This window comes from Lampetra planeri, chromosome 3 (genome assembly GCF_965212315.1).
Source record: "Lampetra planeri chromosome 3, kcLamPlan1.2.h2, whole genome shotgun sequence".
In the NCBI taxonomy this organism is placed as follows: Eukaryota; Metazoa; Chordata; class Hyperoartia; order Petromyzontiformes; family Petromyzontidae; genus Lampetra; species Lampetra planeri.
This window is the reverse complement of record NC_136109.1, coordinates 19,197,815-19,217,206: the sequence shown is the minus strand read 5'-3', so window position 1 is coordinate 19,217,206 and position 19,392 is coordinate 19,197,815. Positions and strand designations below refer to the sequence as shown.

Genomic DNA, 19,392 nt, shown 5'->3' with positions numbered 1-19,392 from the left:
GTTAGTGAGCCTTATCTGGTAAAATATAAATAGTTAAATTCTAGATTTGAAGTTTTCGTGACTACAAGGATCCATACTCTTTGGTTTTTTCGGTAAAGTCACGGAGGTAAAAATAAAACAAATAAAATCACAACGTTTCGGAGGCAACACAAGCTTCCGTCTTCAGGTGGAACCGTTACAGCAAAATTGCTGTGTCAAGTGACAAATTAAATCACGACGTTTCGGAGGCAACACAAGCTTCCGTCTTCAGGTGGAACCGTTACAGCAAAATTGCTGTGTCAAGTGACGGTTCCACCTGAAACGGAAGCTTGTGTTGCCTCCGAAACGTCGTGATTTAATTTGTTTTCTTTTAACCTACGTGACTTTACCGAAAAAAACCAAAGAGTATAAATAGTTTAATTTTAGAGTTTAGTTGAAGAGAGCTTACAGGAAATAACGATAGTCCACGATGGCGCCTGTTTAATCGTATGCCAACAGGGCCCATAACACGATCACACCAGGTTACAACTCAGCCCACTGATAGAGCCATCTCGCCATCTCTCAGCGCCTACGATGCGGCTCTGCAAGTTAAAATTCACGTGCCCGCATATGTGTTCCCGTTGGAAGCGGAGCAGCCTAACGTACAGCCCATCTGCTCAAAGCCTATGGCGACCCAGTGTCACCCATGCCGCTATTATACAATCCTAGTCACATCTATGTTGCACCTACGCCATCCCCACACACTCATGACTAGAGGGCACGATCATATTAACGATTTATCACGAACATAACCACACCTATTACACTTACATAGCATCTAAATCTAAACACATGGCAAAACGTGCATACACAGAGACACACACAATACACATATACACACAGATATATACAAATATTCTCTGTATATCCGTGTAGAATCTTGGGGCAATTTCTGTTAATGAACACTGATTAAGCACATATAAGTAGATACAGGCACATAAACTCTATATACAGTATAATTATGGTTGTAAGTGCTATGTATTATTACATCCAGATGAAATATGAAGCTATCACCTAATTGGTTAATGTTTTGGTCAGTGCTGGAATTAGTCAGAGTTAGAGGCAGTACAGTATTATGGTTCAGACTTTGTGTTAAATGCCTTAAGCTATTGTTAGGGCCAGTGCTCGTGTGAAGGGGCTAGTGTCAGGAGTGTCAGTGTCATTGCTAGCTCTAAGGTAGATCTAGTCTTCTTGGTTCTTTCGGTAAAGTCACGTAGAAGGGAAATAATAAAATAATAAAAATAAAACATAATAAATGACGCTGTCTTCCCGACAGACCTGTTCTTCACCTGAGGACGGCTGCTTGCGTTATGTTTTTTATGTTTTACTTTTATTATTTTATTATTTCCCTTCTACGTGACTTTACCGAAAGAACCAAGAAGATGAATCCCTGCAGTCACGAAAGCTTTAAATCGAGGTAGATCTAGTGTTCGGGTCAACGTCGGGAGTCGAGTCAGTCAGTCAACGTTTTATAGACCGGTGATATCTCGCCCTCCTCACCTCATACTCCTGTGAGAAGAGCATGTTGTCATTGGCCTTCAGTCGCTCCACGTGACCCGCAAATTCTGACACTGGGATAGGCGGATGCATCTCCATGCCTGGCACAGGGCCCCAGCAGAAGAGAAAAATCCTCCATTCATGTGAATGCTCTTTTAAAATCTGTACACGAATCTCTTTAATATATATACATACATAAAAAGCCTAAATGCCAGTCAATTACAAGCATCTATTTTGACAGAGAATTCAAATCTACGGAGAAATACATGCACGGACAGTTGCACACTTGCAAACCCACGTCATCGCATTCGCTGCTTGTTGCAGAGGTTCACAGTTTGAATCCAGCGGCTGTCCTGCTTGTTAGTAGTTGTAATCATCATAATCATACCCACAATGTAATTCGCAAGAGTCGGCCATTGCAAGGCCGGCATCAGGGTCCAAAAATCACCTGCAAATTATTCATGTGCAAACTTAACATTCATTGCCCCCGACTGGCAGATTTATGGTCAAGGTAACTCTTGCAAAAAATACTACCCTGGTCTTTTGAGTTCTGACCTGGTTAAACAAGTGAAACTTGAAATAAAAATGGACATCATTCACCATTGATGTTGATTGCGAATCGAAATCAGGTGACTGGGTTTGTAGGGCAGTGTCAAACTCTGTTCTAGCACACATCCCCCTGCCACCAAATCATAAACCTTCAACTATATGCAAAAAAGGGGCATCTTGCTACGTGAAAAAGGGCTCCTCATCTTACTCTGAACAGTTAGTTTGCCTGTAAATGGATGTGGATCTATATATTGCGAATAGCATGAATCTAAATCCAGATTAATCAAATTCAAATCTGTAGACCTGAATATAATTAACCCATCAGAACCAACATTCAGGAGGTGGAGAAGTGAAACTCAGAACAATGAGAAGTGCATCGAGTTCATAAAACGCAAGTGAGTTGGCATAGTAGGATGTGCGAGTAGTACATCTGCTAGTCACTCAGGTCAGCCAACCCATGATACCACGGTCTACCCCGTAACCAGCTCGCAATCCTTTGCCACTCCACAAGCCCTCACAGTTGTCCTACAGTGTCACAGGCGCCGTGTTATCATCACTACCGCTTAGTTGTGAGTGGCGCCTAGTACGTTTGTACATATGTACTCGTACACAAGTATTACGTGTGTGCAATTATAATCACGTGTGTGTAAATGCGTGTACTGTACCGGGGGTCTGGTGGTTAAGCCGACGCATTTGAACTGGGTCGGCACTGCCGCTGTGCCCTGTGTCTTTGCTGGGTGCCGGGAGGCAGCCCTTAACCTCCGCCTCCCGCTTAGACCTGGAACAAGTCGCACATCGTCATCTTAGTATCCCTAGATCATATAAGCAGTGCCACATTAAATGCAATTGAATTGCTCGTCTGCATAAGCAATGGTATCAATAATAATTTTCATTGCTAGGCTGCATAACCCATTAATTGGTGTGCTTACAGTTGAAGTTATAGTCTTGCAAATCAAATTACAATAGATGTAAAAAAAACTGATGAATAACACTGGATTGCGACTGTAGATACCGTGTAAAGGTAGTTACATTGATAACCAAGATAAGCATTCTTCAAGTGTAGTTCGAACCAATAGACCAAACAAGGGGGCTATACATTTCTCGTTGCGTATGTTGGTTATAGTGGAAAAGTGGATGTTGGACTGCAAGTGACATGACCACTGAGTTGGTAGAAAAGACAACGGAACGTTTTACGTAGCTGAATCTTTCTAGACGTTAGAGAGGTAAGCGGTGCTGCCTAAATTAATAAGCGAATGATACGGCTTAAATTGGATCGATGTAAGAAATATTTAAAATAAATGTGAGACTCCAGTAAATGAGCTGCATGCTAGAACATAAATGTCAGTTGAGTTGCTTGATCAAATCGAGCGATGCAACGACCAAATTTCTAGAGCCAGATAAGCAGAGTGTTGATATAACTGCATTGATAGACCAGGTAGGGAAGTGGTACATTTGATGACAGTTGAATTTTCAAAGTAGATAGATGTGAAGGGGTTGTTACCTGTCTGGCTTGCTGAAAGCAAAGAAAGACATAGACGCATAGTCAGACAGAACTGCTTGCTATGGTGATGATTGTGCAAATGTGGGTGATGGTGATTTCCATATACAGGGAGATAATACAATTGGAGATGCTGTTGGTGATGATAGTGGTGCGAATAATTAAGATAGGAATTAAGCGATAACGGTGACTATGGTGATGATCATTTTGATGACGGTGATGATCAAAATGAGGTTGATGGTGATATTGATGTCACCTCCTGTAAGGATGATGGCGATGTCAATTCTGACGTTGGTAGGGGTGCTGCTGTCACTGATAATGGTGAGGGTGTGATCATGATCATGGTGTTGACCAGCAATGATTGATGATGGTGGTGGTGTGTTTATTATAATAACGGTCATGTCACCTCTTGTAGAGGAGGATGGCGATGACGATGACAATTATGATGATGGTCGCTAGTACGGGTCCCACCACCCACACAAGTCCCTCGTCCTCCCCAATCACAGGCTGTGCCTCCAGAAGAACAGGTGGAGAGCACGGGCTGCTCACATACACGCTCTGTACACACACACACACACACGTACGAATGCAGAAATATACTTAATAATATAAAACATATACTTCAATTCATATATATGTCACGACAATAATTTACCAAGATGTAAAAGTATACCAAATGTATGAATAAATTAAAAGACATCGAAATTATGGCAAAATATGCTCCCGACATCGTGATGTGAGAGACAAATGCAAAGGTATGTAACAATAACAGACGTAAGATGATTGGTTAAATTGGTAATGTCAGTGAGGAACGAAATGTCTCCTAGAAATCGCAGCCAGCAAAGAGATGTAGCTCATGGACCCTTTTTTAAAAAGAATGGACCATAAGAAATGGACATGGGAGGAGCCCAAATAGAGAAATCTGAAATGTAATTGACTTGATTTTCAAGGATAAACCCCAGATAATCAGAGGTATTTCCATCTTCAGCAAATTTAACAGAGGAAGTGAGGGACAAGGAACACTTCAACACTGTGAACAAGTAGAGAAAAACTAATGACAGGAAAAAAAAACAAGCTCATTAATGTAGAAAATCTAGTTCAGGCGGTATTAGAGTTTATACTGATTAATCAACAGATTCACATCCCTCAAGAAGCAAAACTATTCAATGGATGTAACACCGTTGAATTCATGAAATTACTAATATTGTACTGGGCTGTGTATTGAATGTGGTGGGCAAAGTAAAGAGAAAACAGGCAATCTGCAACTATGAAAAGCATGTTTTGAAAAAAAAGTATCAAAACGCCAAACAAAACAGTGGATACACAGAGCCATGTAAAACCATGAGAAAAATAAATTAGAGCATCCAACACAAACATGCTTGAACATGCCATGACGAGTAGTGGGAGCATGAAAGAGCCAAGAGGTTGATGTTTGGAAAATCACAAAGAGGAGCCCCCTTAGAGAGCAATACAGAACAATAATGCACAGAGACAGAATCATAATACAATTGAGACAGCAAGCACGTTCACTCACTTGTGCTTAACGCAGACTTGATTCCTTGCAAAAGGTATATATTTGGCGTTAGAACATCTTAACACCCGTTTTATTGCTAGAAAGGGTAAAACCTATTTTTAATAATCACACCAGCCAGCTTTGCCACTAAACGACATTGTTCTCAATCTAGCCACAACCCTTGTGACAGGCTATGTGCAATGTGAGGCCAAGTGAATCACACAGTCACAGTCTCACACAGACTGCTGGGGCATGACCTGTTAGCAAACACCTATGAAGGCCAAATGGCACATGAGGGGATGTTGTGGCTCAAACCATGCCCAGCCTCCTCGGTCTTCCTAGTGGTGATGTTCAGACACTGCACCAGATACTCACAAAGCTGGGTCAACCTCGGGGAGGCCCAGGACTGGTTCAGATATTTCTTACCGATATTGGCTGTGAGCGGGATTTGAACTCGGGTTGCCGGGTTCATAATGGAGCATGCTAGCGGCTCCACTACCGCTCCCCACATGCCAAAGGTCCCCTATTTTATCTTTAACAGACTGTTGGGGCAAGTGCTACTAGCGAGCACCTAGGAAGGCCGGCATAACACATGAGGGGGTGGGTGGTCAACATCAAGCTGGGCGGCCTTTGTTTCCCTTGTGGCCATGTTTACACACTACTTCAGGTACTCATTTGAGGCTGAGTCGACCTAGGGGAGACCCAAGACCAGATAATCATCACTGGTGTTGGCCATGAGCGGGCATTGAACCAGTGCGCCACCACTCCATTTCCAGAGTACACACGCATTGACGCGCGCGCATGCTTGCATGGACATGGGCGCGTGTGTATGTACGTTGAACTTATTTCGCACCGCAAAAGCCAAGCGTGCTCATCGGAGGTGCGGGGGAAGGACAACAAACCGAACACAAAAAGCAGTTCTAAAGAAACAAGTTTCCAATCCAGTGGCTTCCTAATATGGGAAGGGCGTGTGTACGCACCGCCTGCTGTGCAGGTGCGTGCAGCAGGGCCAGCACGCACACTCGGTAAGCGAGCCCTGGCTGCAGGCGCCGACTGTGCCCGTCTCCAATCGGGAACGTGGGCGGGAGATGCTCCAACCGCGCCACCACAAATGGCCGCTCGAGGCGTTCCATGTGCGCCGCCACGAACAGGTGCTCGCTGGCACGCAGAGACATCCGCTGCTGCCGCGTGAGATGCAGGCTGGTGGCCTCCATGTCCAGGATCTAAGGCGTGCACGAGCACATGTTAAACGTAGAGCACACACGTGTATATCCGTAGAGATATAAAAACACACGTATAGGTGAATAGGCAGGCAAACGTATACTGTACAGACAACGTATACTGTACAGACATGAATGTACAGACATAGACGTATTACTAGTGTCCATTAGATAAACCCATTGAGACGCGTGAAACATTGCCTCTTTTTCAAAATGATAACCTGGGTCACATCAATTCATTTTAAGTACACAACGATGTACTGCACGAAAGAGATACACAATAAAAAAAAGTGTAAGGAATGAAGGTCAAAATTTTATAAATGTTCAACTATGAGCTTCTAGTGTGAGTTCCCTTCACATAATGCATTCCATTTCTATAATCCCTTCAGATATCATTAAATAATTTTCCCCTGAAATTTTTGGCTGGAGCTCGTAGATCAACACATGTATGCCATGCATAAACCTAGCACTAGATGGCAGACATATCACATAATTATCAAAGGGGCTCCTTTACGTAAATGCAGGGTGTAGGGGCAAGTGGAATACGTTTTAGCTGAATCGTGGAAATGTTAAAAACTTGGTGGAGAAAGTTGCAGTCAGGACGTGAACAAGTTTGTGATGACAATAGCAGTTGTGGGCCTGCAAACCATTACATTTTACTGATGTTAAGCGGTTGATTTTTCATAGAGGTAACCATTTGTAGGAAATGGCATAGACTGATGAGCATTAGAAGTGGTGTTTCAGCATGGAAATGTACACTGCATATGAAACAATGGACTTGTTTTCGAAAGCTTGAATGGGATATTCCGTAAGATGCGGCTTACAGCCCAGACTGATTCCCTTATGAAATCTATCTGCTCTGACCTGTGAAAGCAGCTCTATATGGTAGGTCCTCCAACAGTAATGATTTTTTTTACGGATACGTGAAGGGCCATTTGTATTGCCGTCTACGACAGATGCCAGATAAGAGAGCGTTCCGTATGGTAAAGTGCCAAATAACAGAACTTTTGCTGTACATGTATACACACGGGACACAAATGCATAACAAACAACAATCTTAGTTAATCACACAGCTGTTATCAGTGGTGTCCGCTTCATGTTTCTACCAGGGCAATTATGACTCCCCTGACAGACACCCAGACTTGAACAAAGGATCTCAGCAGTGCCATCTGTCTCTAACACAACCACGATGAGCCAATAGAGCACCCAGACAATGGAGTAGAAAATAAAGCGGCAGTAGCATCACCTCTTCAAAGTCCATGTTGTTTGGGGAGACCCAGGCAATGGGCTGCTCTTCCAGGTTGTAAAGAGGCACCACCACAATGAGGTACATGCTGCACACAAGACAAGACAAAGATCCCCCATATAGCCTTAACAGACTTTTGTGGCAAGTGCGGTTAGCGAGTACCTATGAAGGCAGGCAGGGCGCACGAGGGGGTAGGTGGCCAGCACCATGCCCGACCGCATTTGCCTCCCCAGTGGCAATGTTACACACTGCACCAGGTACTCATTTGTCCTTGATAAATAGGTGTGAGGCCATTAAGACAAAAGTTTATATTGGAACAGATACCTAAACAAAACGACAAAACTATTTCTATTTTACCAGGTAAGGCCCTCTGAGCTATTTTGCTCTTTTTCAGAAGCACCCTGGCCACGAATTAAAGCTCAACAAAGCGGTTTATCACGTGGAAATTTCTATCACGCATATATACATTTTAATCAAACTTTACATGCACATTGCTTTAATTGGTCTGAAAAAATACTGTCCAAACTCCCCTAGGTATCCAGACACAGAGAACAATACCTTCATATTCTTTGGGTCTTTCGGTAAAGTCACGTAGATAGGTTCAAAGAAAAGAACAAAAAACTACGACGTTTCGATCGCAACACAAGCGGTCGTCATCAGGAAAAGGGGGTTAGCCTCTAAAGGCAAACTGTTTATAAAGGTTTAAAATGGGCGTAGCCCAAGTGTCAGCAGCATGGGCGGGGCAGCTAATGTAAGTGATGGTCCACGCCGGCGCTCGTGGTGGGTTTCCACCAATTAAAGGTCTGCCAGGTAAAAAATTAGCATGTAAATGTAAGATCGGAGAGCGGCAGAGGTCGCAATCGGGTACCCGATACCCGTACCCTACCCGATACCCGGCTACCCGTACCCGGCCGGGTACGGGTACCCGTTTGCGACCCTGGTGCGGCCGGGTACGGGTAGACCGTGAGTCACTGGTGAGTAACTGTTTGTCACTCATTTCCCAACGTCTTGTCTCTTCTCACAATTCAAGTTCCTAGATCAAACCCACCTGCGCCTGCAACATGGTTTCATCCCAGAGGTCGCAATCGGGTACCCGTACCCTACCCGATACCCGGCCGGGTACGGGTAGCCGGGTATCGGGTAGGGTACGGGTATGGATACCCGTTTGTGTCCCTGGTGCGGCCAGGTACGGGTAAGGAATCAAAACCCGTTTGCGACCTCTGGAGAGTGGCCTCCTCCACGGCAAGCACGCTGAGGTGGCTATATTAATGTTTAGAGATTAGCATGTTAATGTAAGATCACAGAGCCGCCACCATCTCTAGGTCGGCGCGCAAAGATGGTTGTGTTAGTGTGAGAAATTTAGCCTGTTAATATAAAAGCGGAGAGCCGAAAATAACATCGGAAGGTGGTAGGATGGGAACATCACAGCCAGTTATGACTTAGACTGGTAGATAACGCCCTTCCAATGATTGCTAAGTTTGTACCCATCTTCTCGGTTGAAATTGTGTCTATGTCTGTATATATGGATGGCGTTATGAACGAATCTTTGTTTATTGCCTTACTGGTTAACAAAGAAACAGATAAACCATCAGTTAAAGTTGATGCACAGAATTATGTAAAAATATATATTGACTGTAGGGCTGCATTATGGGAAGGGGCTGGTTACAAACATCCGAATGCATGACCCTCCTGTGTCTCAAGACTCGACAATGCTTTGCTGGGTAAATTAATGATGTGATACGATACAGGGAGCAGCAGAGTAATGCTATCTTTAAACTAAGCCTGGTGTGCTAAGAAAGTTGGCTATTAGGTGAAATAATTCACCGAAATATTTGTATTTTGTTGTATTTCTGCAATAGCTTTAGAAAAACTTGGTATCCCTGCAAACTTTTTTCAGATATACAAAGTAATAGAATGCAGCCCACATCATATTCACGCAGACTACGAAAAAATAAAGATAATGATGTTACATGTTAGCACCACCTACACCAAGCTCACTACATAAAGAGAAAGTTCACTGGTATAGTATCAGTTTAATAATTACTATTTTGGTGTTGGGAAGTGTAAATGATGTGTCTTGACTCTGCAAGCACTAGTACCTCCACCTGTATGTATGTTGAACTTCTTTCACACCGCACACTGCCAACTGTGCTAATCGGTGGTGTGGGGGGCTAACCTGAGGTGCGGGGAAATAATTGTGGTTATCTAACTACCACGGGAGGAGGTAGTGAAAACATCTGGTTTGAAAATGGTTGTCATTCAGCTGTTGAACGGTGACTCAAATGGATTGATCTATTTAATTAATAAATATATTATTCAATGCATTTCCACCACTCTCTCACACACCGCCTTAAACATACACTCATATTCTTACAAGTCACCACTTGCTTCAAAGTGATGGTGATGTCACCACAGTGCTATACTGTGCGCCCTTTAAGGCAATGTGGACTCAAATACAACACTCTTTCATGCACATATCTTCTCTCACACACAAAGACAAAGAACCCCCCACCACTATAGCCTTAACAGACTATTAGGGCAGGTTCTGTTAGCCAGCACCTATGATGGCCGACACGGTACACAAGGGAGTGGGTGGTCAGCACCACGCCCGACCGCCTTTGTCTCCCCAGTGACAATGTTTACACACCACACCAAGTACTCATTTGAGGCTGAGACGACCTAGGGGAAGCCCAGGACCGGTTCAGATAATAGTCACTAGAGTTGGCCATGAGTGGGAATCGAACTCGGGTCACCGGGTTTATAGCGCAGCGGTTAGTACGCTGCGCTTCGAACCCAGCGGCCCGCACACACACACACAACCGCCATTCGCCACTAAGTGGCGGTAACGTCACCACGGCGCTTGTGCGAGACTATGTGCACGTTAAGGCGACGTGAAGTGTCGAACGCCCGCTGGCAGGAGGCCACGGGGCAGACCCAGGTGCCATGGGTCGACTGAGATGACTGGCCGATGCACCAACTGTGCCCCTACTGCGTCAGTAGGGGGCACACACACTCACGCTGTCATATACATCGAAGCTCCTTCACACATTATCTCTCTCACACACACTCTTACATTTACACATACCCAGCTTATTCACACATCCTCTCTCTCTCTCACACACACGTAAAAAGACAGACTTCTAGGGCAAGTGCTGTTTGCGAGCACATTTGAAGCCCGGAGCGGCACACGAGGGGGTGGGTGGCCAGCACCACACACGGCCGCCTTTGTCTCTCCAGTGGTGCCGTTTTCACCCCGCACCAGGTACTTATTTGAGGCTGAGTCGACCCAGGGAAGGCCCAGGACAGGTTCAGATAATATCATCGTCTCTCACAACAACAACAACAACCGCCATTCGCCACTAAGTGGCGGTGACGTCACCACGACGCTTGTGCCAGGCCACACACACACACATACACAACTATCTCCAGCCCTCATGGCCCGCACTCACTGACCGGACCCTGAGGTCTCCCAGCAGCTGTGGCAGGGGCACAAGGGTGGGCTCGAGTCCGTGTTCCCTCATATCCCCATCCGCGTCTCCTCCCGTTTCTCCAATTAGCTCCCCAGGCTCAGACCAATGTACTTGGGGCACCGTGCGAACACTCACCACCTGCACACACACACACACAAAGACCCCCGATAAAGCCTCTAATAGACTGTTTGGGGAAGTAATATTAGCGGTCACCTATGAGGCCCAGCATGGCACATGCAGGGGTGGGTGTTCAACACCACGCTTGGCCGCCTTTGTCTCCCCAGTGCAGATATTTTTAAAATTGAGTCGACCACTGGTTTTGGTTGTGAGCAAGAATCAATCTCGGGTGGCTGGGTTCGTAGTGCAGTATGCTAAGTACTACACTACTGCTCCCTACCTGCACACACATGCTAAAGTATCCTGTTTAGCACAATATGTGCGTGGGGGTTATGATGCTGTTGAGTAGCTGTTAAGGCTGGGACTGCAGGTATTATGACCTTGAGGAGGTCTAGAACATGTTTAGATACCATCTTGATTTGAAGCTTTCGTGACTGCAGGAATCCATACTCTTTGGTTCTTTCGGTAAAGTCACGTAGGTAGAAATAAAATAAAACAAATCACGACGTTTCAATCGCAACACAAGCAATCTTCATCAGGTGGAACAACCACGGCAAGAAGATGCTAAAGTAGGCGAGAGAGCTGCCGTGGCAAGAGGTCATATAGGTAAGAAAGGGGGGGGCAAGAGGGGAGAGATACAGGGGGGACAGGGTGTGGGGTAAGGGGAAGGGGGGAGCTGCGTGAGCGCTAGGGGAAGAGGACGTGAGGCTGGGGGGGAAGGGGCTAGAAGTGGGAAGCTGAGTGTGGGACACGGGGGGGGATGTACTAGTAAACGGCAGGTAGGAAGGAAACAACCACAACCAGTTAAGGCATTACCTGGTTAATAACATCCTTCCAATGATTGTTCAATTTGTATCCATCTTCTCGCCCCCCCCCGTGTCCCACACTCAGCTTCCCACTTCTAGCCCCGCACACTTCCCCCCCCCAGCCTCACGTCCTCTTCCTCTAGCGCTCACGCAGCTCCCCCCTTCCCCTTACCCCACACCCTGCCCTCCCCTCTCTCTCCCCCCTTGCCTCCCCCTTTCTTACCTATATGACCTCTTGCCACGGCAGCTCTCTCGCCTACTTCAGCAGTTTTCTTGCCGTGGTTGTTCCACCTGATGAAGATTGCTTGTGCTGCGATCGAAACGTCGTGATTTGTTTTATTTTATTTCTACCTACGTGACTTTACCGAAAGAACCAAAGAGTATGTTTAGATACAGCTTGGCACTGATGTCATGTTACCAGTGGCAAGCTGCATCTGAACAACAACTGTGCCACTGCTCCCATATATATATACATACACACCATTACTGTAAAGATGACATATATTTAGCAACAAGACCACCTCACACACCGAGCTGACCTTAGTATGCTAACAGCACATTATATATGGCTAAATGGGAAGTATTTCTAGCTTACAACAGTATGTGTGTTTTGTGTCTCTTTCCCAATTCTTCTCTTATCCCTCTCTATTTCGCTTCTATTTTCCTCCCTCCTCTCTCCTCCTACCCTCTTCCTCTTTCTCTCTTCTGCCTTATTATCTCCTCCCCTTCCACCCCCGACGGTACCTGCAGGAGGCCCCCATTGGGGCCTGCGTTGAGCATGAATGAGTAGAGTGAATCAGCCTCCAGCCCGACTACGAGCTGGTGGCTCCTCATTGCATCCACTTCCATGTTGTGGCCACCCCTGTACACGATCTACACACACACGTGGAGGGCAGAGGTGGAGGGAGATAAAGGACAAAGGTCACACAAGACTCAGGGCTCTTCTGTTGAGACAGCCACGCTCCTGTGAAAGTAAATACCCTGCCACCAGTCGGCATTAACACTGCCCTGAAAACCGGCTGGGTGGCACTGTCTTCAAAGTAAAATACTCAATTCACAATCATAAGCTGATGTATTTGTCAAATTTCAGTCGGGGGTAGACTCGGCCCATCGTGTTTATCATCACTGCCATCATCATTTTTAATCAAGAGGGGAAGTTAGGCACCTTTTGTCTGCGCCTACTGACCACTCCTGGCCTTCACATGGGTCGAGGTGGCTTGTGTGCTGAGAATGTGCAGCTGTACCACCCTGACTCTCCATAATAATTGCCTATACCTCACTGCCACACCTGATGTTTACTTTTTATAAATGTTCTCACATCACCTGACTTAAATGGCCATGCTGCCCCCTGACTAGGCGCGCCACGATGTATCGTTTAATCCGTGAATTTGATTCGCACACGTTCATGATGCATGCATAAAAATCGTACATGCAATTACTCAATTGCTTACTATGCAAATTGCATGCTGATACATTAAGCTAATAAAACAGACACAAGTCAGAAACAAATAAGAAACAATATCCAGTACACGAGATGGTAAAAGCAATCACAAATACATTATGTAACTGAATCACAACTCGAAATGTTGACGATCAATCGAATTGCAGGGTGCCAACTCGTTACATACATAGCCCTGACTCTTGCCTGACCTCCTGTCCATGTCCCTGCTCCTTATCGTCGCTGCTGCTGCTGCTACTGCCACCCGTCATCTGTCTTTGGCCTCTCCTGTCCTTGGTTCCCCCAAGGCTCATTGGTGCTGGGCCCTGGCACCCAGGACCCCCCTGAGACTCATCGGTGCTGAGCCATGGCAACTGCAGCACCCCTGGGGCTTCCCTTAATTGTATTGATGTTGTCTTCAGACTTAGTTACATTTGGACACACTATTCAAATGATTACATCGTTGTCCGTCAAGTGTTTTTAAAATAAGTAACAACATTGTATGTGCCACCTAGAGAGAGACTGGCTCCTGTCATCGAAATGTAGAATTTTCACCACTGGATCAGGGCCGTAAACAGAGAGAAACACAGAACTTATTTTTTAAGCAGGGCTACAATTTAAATATATTCTGTTGTAAGGCACTGATAATGCAGACACAGTAAATTATTTTGTCGACTGTGATGCTACACTCATAATACGGTGATAAGTTGTTTAGTGTGGTGTGTCGTATCGTGTTAAAATGAAGTGCAGTGTTCGATGCAAATATGTAGTACTAGCGGGAAGTACCCGGCATTGCCCGGGGGAAAAAGAGATTTCAAAACTCCTCTTAAAAAAATAACATATACATACACAAATACAGAAAAGTGTAATGTAAGTAAAACGTATTTGTGTATGAATTGTACGTGTTTAGGAGAATACAATATAAGCTGTAATACTAAATAAGGAATGGAACTGTGAACTCAAAAGATGGAGCACATAATAAAGCAGTGTGGTCTCCGTCTCTTCAATGGAGGAATAACAGGCCCGCATGAGCTCTCTCCAGAAGCCGTTTTGGTGGCAGCAGACCTCAACATTGACATTTAGCTCACCAAAAGTGGCATAGGCAAAAAGACAAACAGAAAAATGTATTTAATTGTAGTAAACATTTATTTAGTGCCTTTTTTTCAGCTTACAGTTTAATTTATTAGGTACATATATAGGTCTGTGAGCCGTGCAGCTCTTGACTGGGGTGCAACAGCAACAGACAAAAACATAAGAGAACATATTAAAGTGACGACGCACCACAGAAACATCCAGGAAAAGACGTAAAAATCTTCCAGAAAAAAACAGCGTATATCAACGCTGCGTGCAAAAATCACAGTGGGATGCAATTAAAATAATAACAACAACCATAAGACAATTGAGATGAAAGTTATGAGGCTAACTGTGTACTTGAATAAACAAAAATGGCTTAAGCATACGTTTTAGAAATCAGCAAAAGAAAGCTAGAGATAGATTGTAACAGTGTGCATAGGAACTGCGATTCAAATTTAAGAGCAAACGATATAAATAACGTGTACGACCATACTTTGCTGACATAGCTGGCAGCATGAGTCACTCCATAACAGCTGGAGTATCAGCAGGAGTATCTAAATTTTCCAATGCACCTTTAAAGATCAGCATACTATAATCAAAACTAAAGGTCATACTTTATTGGTATGATATGCCTTTGTCTTTTATTAAATGCGATGAGTCATATACGTATATGGTTAATGGCAGAAAAACACGTATTTATTTGTACTGTAGTATTTATTACCGTAGTACTTATGAGTACTGTAGTAAGGCACTTCACAAAACACAGGCGGTATAACATGTGTAATAGGAAAATGGGGGAAATGGGGAGAAGGGAGGTAGGGCAGCTAAGATAGGAGGCGAAAGAACAACAGCGCGCGGGCGGTGGCGCAAACAAAAGCTGCCAGCCAAATCGCGGACAGGACACTTGACAGGCACGGAGGCAGGTAGGAGATGTGGGGATAGGGCGATGAGATGTGGGACGGCGAGGAAGGCGCGCTGTGTGAGCGCCATCACCAACAGCCGCCGACAGGCAGGCTGCTGAAATGGTGGCCGGCAGGCTTAGGTGAAGGTAGGACACCAGGGAAGGAAGTGAAGTGCAGGCCGCACAGGGCGGCGAGGTGTGGACGCGGCTCAGCGAGCATCCGCCGACAGCAGAACTACCCCCCAGCAGGCGTGGGGTGAAGCAGCACACGTGTGCGGGGAGTGGTGCCCCCAACCCAAGCAAGAGCCTCTCCAAAGTAATGAAACACAAAAGAGGGCCTCTTCCAAATAATTCAAGTGGCACTTGTAGCTGACCCGCACCTCCCTATCAAAGAGCCTCTCTTTCTGGTCTTGCCTGCTGGTGCAAAGTCATGTCAATGTTTTGCATTGCCTACACGAGAGCATCCAACATAAAGCTGGCCATGAGAAAAGCACGGAGTTGGCAAATTGAGTCCCACCACTTTTAAAGATTGTCCTTGCGCCTTGTTAATGGACATCGCAAAGCTGAGCTGGATGGGGATATGAAGCCTCTTAAAGACTGTGCCATTTGGGATTATAGGTATGCGAGGAAAAAAGACGTCTTCACCTTTAGAGTTGCCTGTAATGATCGTAGCTTTGATGACATTTGAATGTAATTCTTTGACAATCAACCTTGTGCCATTGCAGTCTAGGTAGGTCCAAGTTTCTCAATAGCAGGACATGTGCTCCAATTTTTAGTAGCAAGTTGTGTGGTGGAACACCCGGGAGCTGCAGATAATTCAAGAATTCAACAGGATAGTGAACAATTTGACCATGGTCCAACACTGAGTCAATATATTTGTAGGACTTGTGCTCTCCAGATAATTTCTGCAACAGCATAGAATTTTTTCTATGAACAGCATCATTTTTAGGAGCCAAAATGGCCCTCTCCCATAGCCAGAGAACATCTTGAAAGTGTTGTTGCATGTTTGGGTACACCTTTTTCTCCAGTTCCTCTTGCCAAGTGCAAAGGATGCCTTTAGACATGTTGATAAGTCTATCTGTGCCGTCAGCAACAATTGTTCCATTTCCAATATCAAGAAGAGCTTGAGCAAAACTTCCTGCTTATTGGTCTCCATGGAGATATACATGCATGTTTGTAGTTGGTCTCAGTTTCATTACGTACCTCCAGAGGAACAATAACTTGATGCAGGCATTTAACTCATCAGCTTTGGTTCCGCAAAGTACCACAGGTAAGGTTTGTCGGAAGTCACCAGCCATGAGAAAAGTTACACCACCCATAATCCTGGGATTGTCGCGGAGAGCCTGCAAAGTTGTGTTGACAGCCTCAAGTGCTCCCTTGTGGGACATGGTGCATTCATCCCACACTATTAGTTCACAATTAATCAGGACTTGTGCAAGGGCAGTCCCCTTTGAAATATCGCAAACAAGGTTTTCTTGTTGGGATAGATCTAATGCAAGCTTTAATGTGGAATGGGCAGTTCTTCCTCCAGTAAGCAGAGTTGCCGCAATCCCTGATGATGCCACAACCAGAGAAATTGTCTCCCTCTGGCGAACCTTAGCCAGGAGCAGGTTGAGAAACAAGGTCTTCCCAGTACCACCAGGTGCGTCAAGGAAAAATATGCCTCCATTTTTAGACTCAATGTCTTCCAAGATTTTCGTGTAGGCCTCTCTTTGTGCATCCATCAGCTTTGGTTAATTTTCCTCAATTAATTTTAGCAGCTCTAAACCATCATAGGATATTTCACATAGGATCTCTTGGCCAAGGGCATACAGGTTATCCCTGGAGGGTGTTGGTAGTCTGATAGACTTTTGGTCTTTACCACCAATGGAGTGAAGTTTGTCTTCAAGGAGGATGAGGACCTGGTTAAAGATTGAAGTCCTTGGAGGAGACAGTTTGTGAGGATGACTTTGTCCAATTGCTTTGATAATTTGAGGAATTTGGACGTGGTAGCCATCTTGGCCTTGCCACAGTATCAGGGGGTATTGTAGGGCGTCATATGCTCTGTTTGTCTCAGGAATTCGTTTGATGGTGTTGTCTTGGTATCGAAGCAAAATGTCCCTCTTACCATGTTCTTCACCCACCATAAGAACAGCAACCTCACCACAAGTTGGGGCATTGAACCTCTGTGCGTGCTCCCCGCCTGGGACCTTGGATGCATTGATTACAACCTGATAGTCATTGGAGGTGACTTGTTGAGCAGCATGTTTGAAACTTGTAATCAATGAATTGTGTTGGTTGAGCATCCCTTGGAGGGAGAGGACAATGGCTAGTCTGGCACCAGGAATATTGCTGCATCGCCGGTTGCCTTGCTGACCTTCATCTCCCATGAAGTATATCTGAAGAAACGTTGGCTCTTTGCCAGGCAGTGGGCTGAATGGATCTGATTAGATGATAGAATTGCCCTTGAACTTTGAATGTGGCCAATAAATCCTGGCTCCGCTATTTCCTTAGTTGCACCAAAAGAAGTCATTTGAAATCAAGAATTGTACTTCCTAATGTTACTCTTTGGTTCTTTCGGTAAAATCACGTAGATGAAAAATAATAAAAATAATAATAAATGTTAGTCAAAAAGTGTTTAGTGGCCAGATACCAAGGATTTCAGTGGCTCAGGGGGGGGGGGGGGGCGTCTGCACAAGGCAAAGTTTGAGTTTTCCATAACTGCAGCACATTCCCTTAGTTTCTCCTTTCCACTTGTGAGCACCACATTCTGCGCAAGTAATTGACATATAGCCTAATATCAGCATGGATTGATAATTGATCTATGGTTGGTCATTTAAAGCAGCTCTGTTCCAGTCCGGGTTAATTCTTCTTGCTCTTGATGCAGCAGCATGACAGACTTGGCTCTGGCGCGCCGTTTTCTGATGTTGTGGTTCCTCAGCCGGTGCTGCTGCAGTGATTGTGCGGTCCCTGGCTTGTCGAGATGCACGATGGTCAGGGTGTTCTGCAATCCGTGCTGCTGCAGTGACTGTGCAGTCTGTAGCTTGGTTTCGTGCACGCTGCACTTGAGTTCCCTCAGCCTGTGCTACTGAGGTGCCTTCGTTGTTAGTTTGGGGAAGTTGCTGCTCCTGCACTGTTTATGTGCAGCAGTGGCACTCTCTTTGTGTGTTTTTTTATTTTGGAGAGGCCTGTTTTTTTCTTTTAGGCATTTTGTACGTGAGGGAAAGCCTCCCTCCCGTGAGCACTCAGCAGAAGCTGAGTCCACCTAGGGGAGGCTCAGGACCTGTTCAGACAATCGTCAGCGGTGTTGGACATGACCGGGAATTGAGCTGGGGTCGCTGGGTTCATGGTGCAGCGCGCTTACCGCGACACCGCCGAGACACAAATAAAATAAAACACACACACACACATCGACTTAAACATACAGGTTAGATGAGGTGGTGTGTGTGTGGGTGTGTCATGCTGTAGTTTGGTGTGATATGTTATGGTGGTATGCCATGGTGTAGAATGGTGGATCGAGGGGTGATTTGGCATGATATGTTGTTGTGGTGTGATTCTCTGTGGTGTGTTGGTGTGTGGCTTGGTGTGGTGAGTTGCAGTGTGTGCGGTGTAGTGTGTCCTTGTATGGAGAGGTGATATGTGGCGTGTCGTCGGTGGGGTGATCACCTGCAGTCGTTCGTTTGACCCTGGAGAATCAGGGACCTCCCAGGACAGCAGAACTGAAGTCGGCATCATGGCTTTAATGCGGAAATTCATGGCAAATCCGCCTGCTACAACAACAGCAGCAACAACCACCATTCATCTACATGCTCTTCCTGACCATGTTACATACTCCAGGTTGACTTTCAGGCAATGAGTGGATAGAAAACAGACCAAGGTGACTTCAAGATGCACCACCCACACTCGCTGTATTTTTCTTATAATATTTCATTCTCGGTGTTTTACGCAATGACCTACATGTCCAGTTATATCGGAGTCTTCTCAGCTCCAAGGCCTATAATTACTACTCAACTTATGGTCCTTCTGCCCCTGCACAGCCAACTTAGCCCACAGAAACAAAGACACA

The 19,392-nt window shown here is 45.3% G+C and overlaps 1 protein-coding gene across 3 annotated transcripts in view; it reads right to left on the bottom strand.

Annotated features, from left to right (window-relative positions):
* Window positions 1–19,392, bottom strand: part of LOC144739806 (receptor-type tyrosine-protein phosphatase S-like) — a 210,430-nt gene that overhangs the window by 22,115 nt on the left and 168,923 nt on the right. For all 3 annotated transcript variants that reach the window (XM_078622715.1, XM_078622701.1, XM_078622708.1), the window contains 8 exons: window positions 18,993–19,096; window positions 12,679–12,807; window positions 10,995–11,149; window positions 7,542–7,629; window positions 6,056–6,298; window positions 3,969–4,120; window positions 2,730–2,842; window positions 1,519–1,616 (listed from right to left, as the gene is read on the bottom strand). In XM_078622715.1, the coding sequence (XP_078478841.1) occupies window positions 1,519–1,616; window positions 2,730–2,842; window positions 3,969–4,120; window positions 6,056–6,298; window positions 7,542–7,629; window positions 10,995–11,149; window positions 12,679–12,807; window positions 18,993–19,096 (1,082 nt within the window). The remainder of the gene's footprint in view (window positions 1–1,518; window positions 1,617–2,729; window positions 2,843–3,968; window positions 4,121–6,055; window positions 6,299–7,541; window positions 7,630–10,994; window positions 11,150–12,678; window positions 12,808–18,992; window positions 19,097–19,392) is intronic.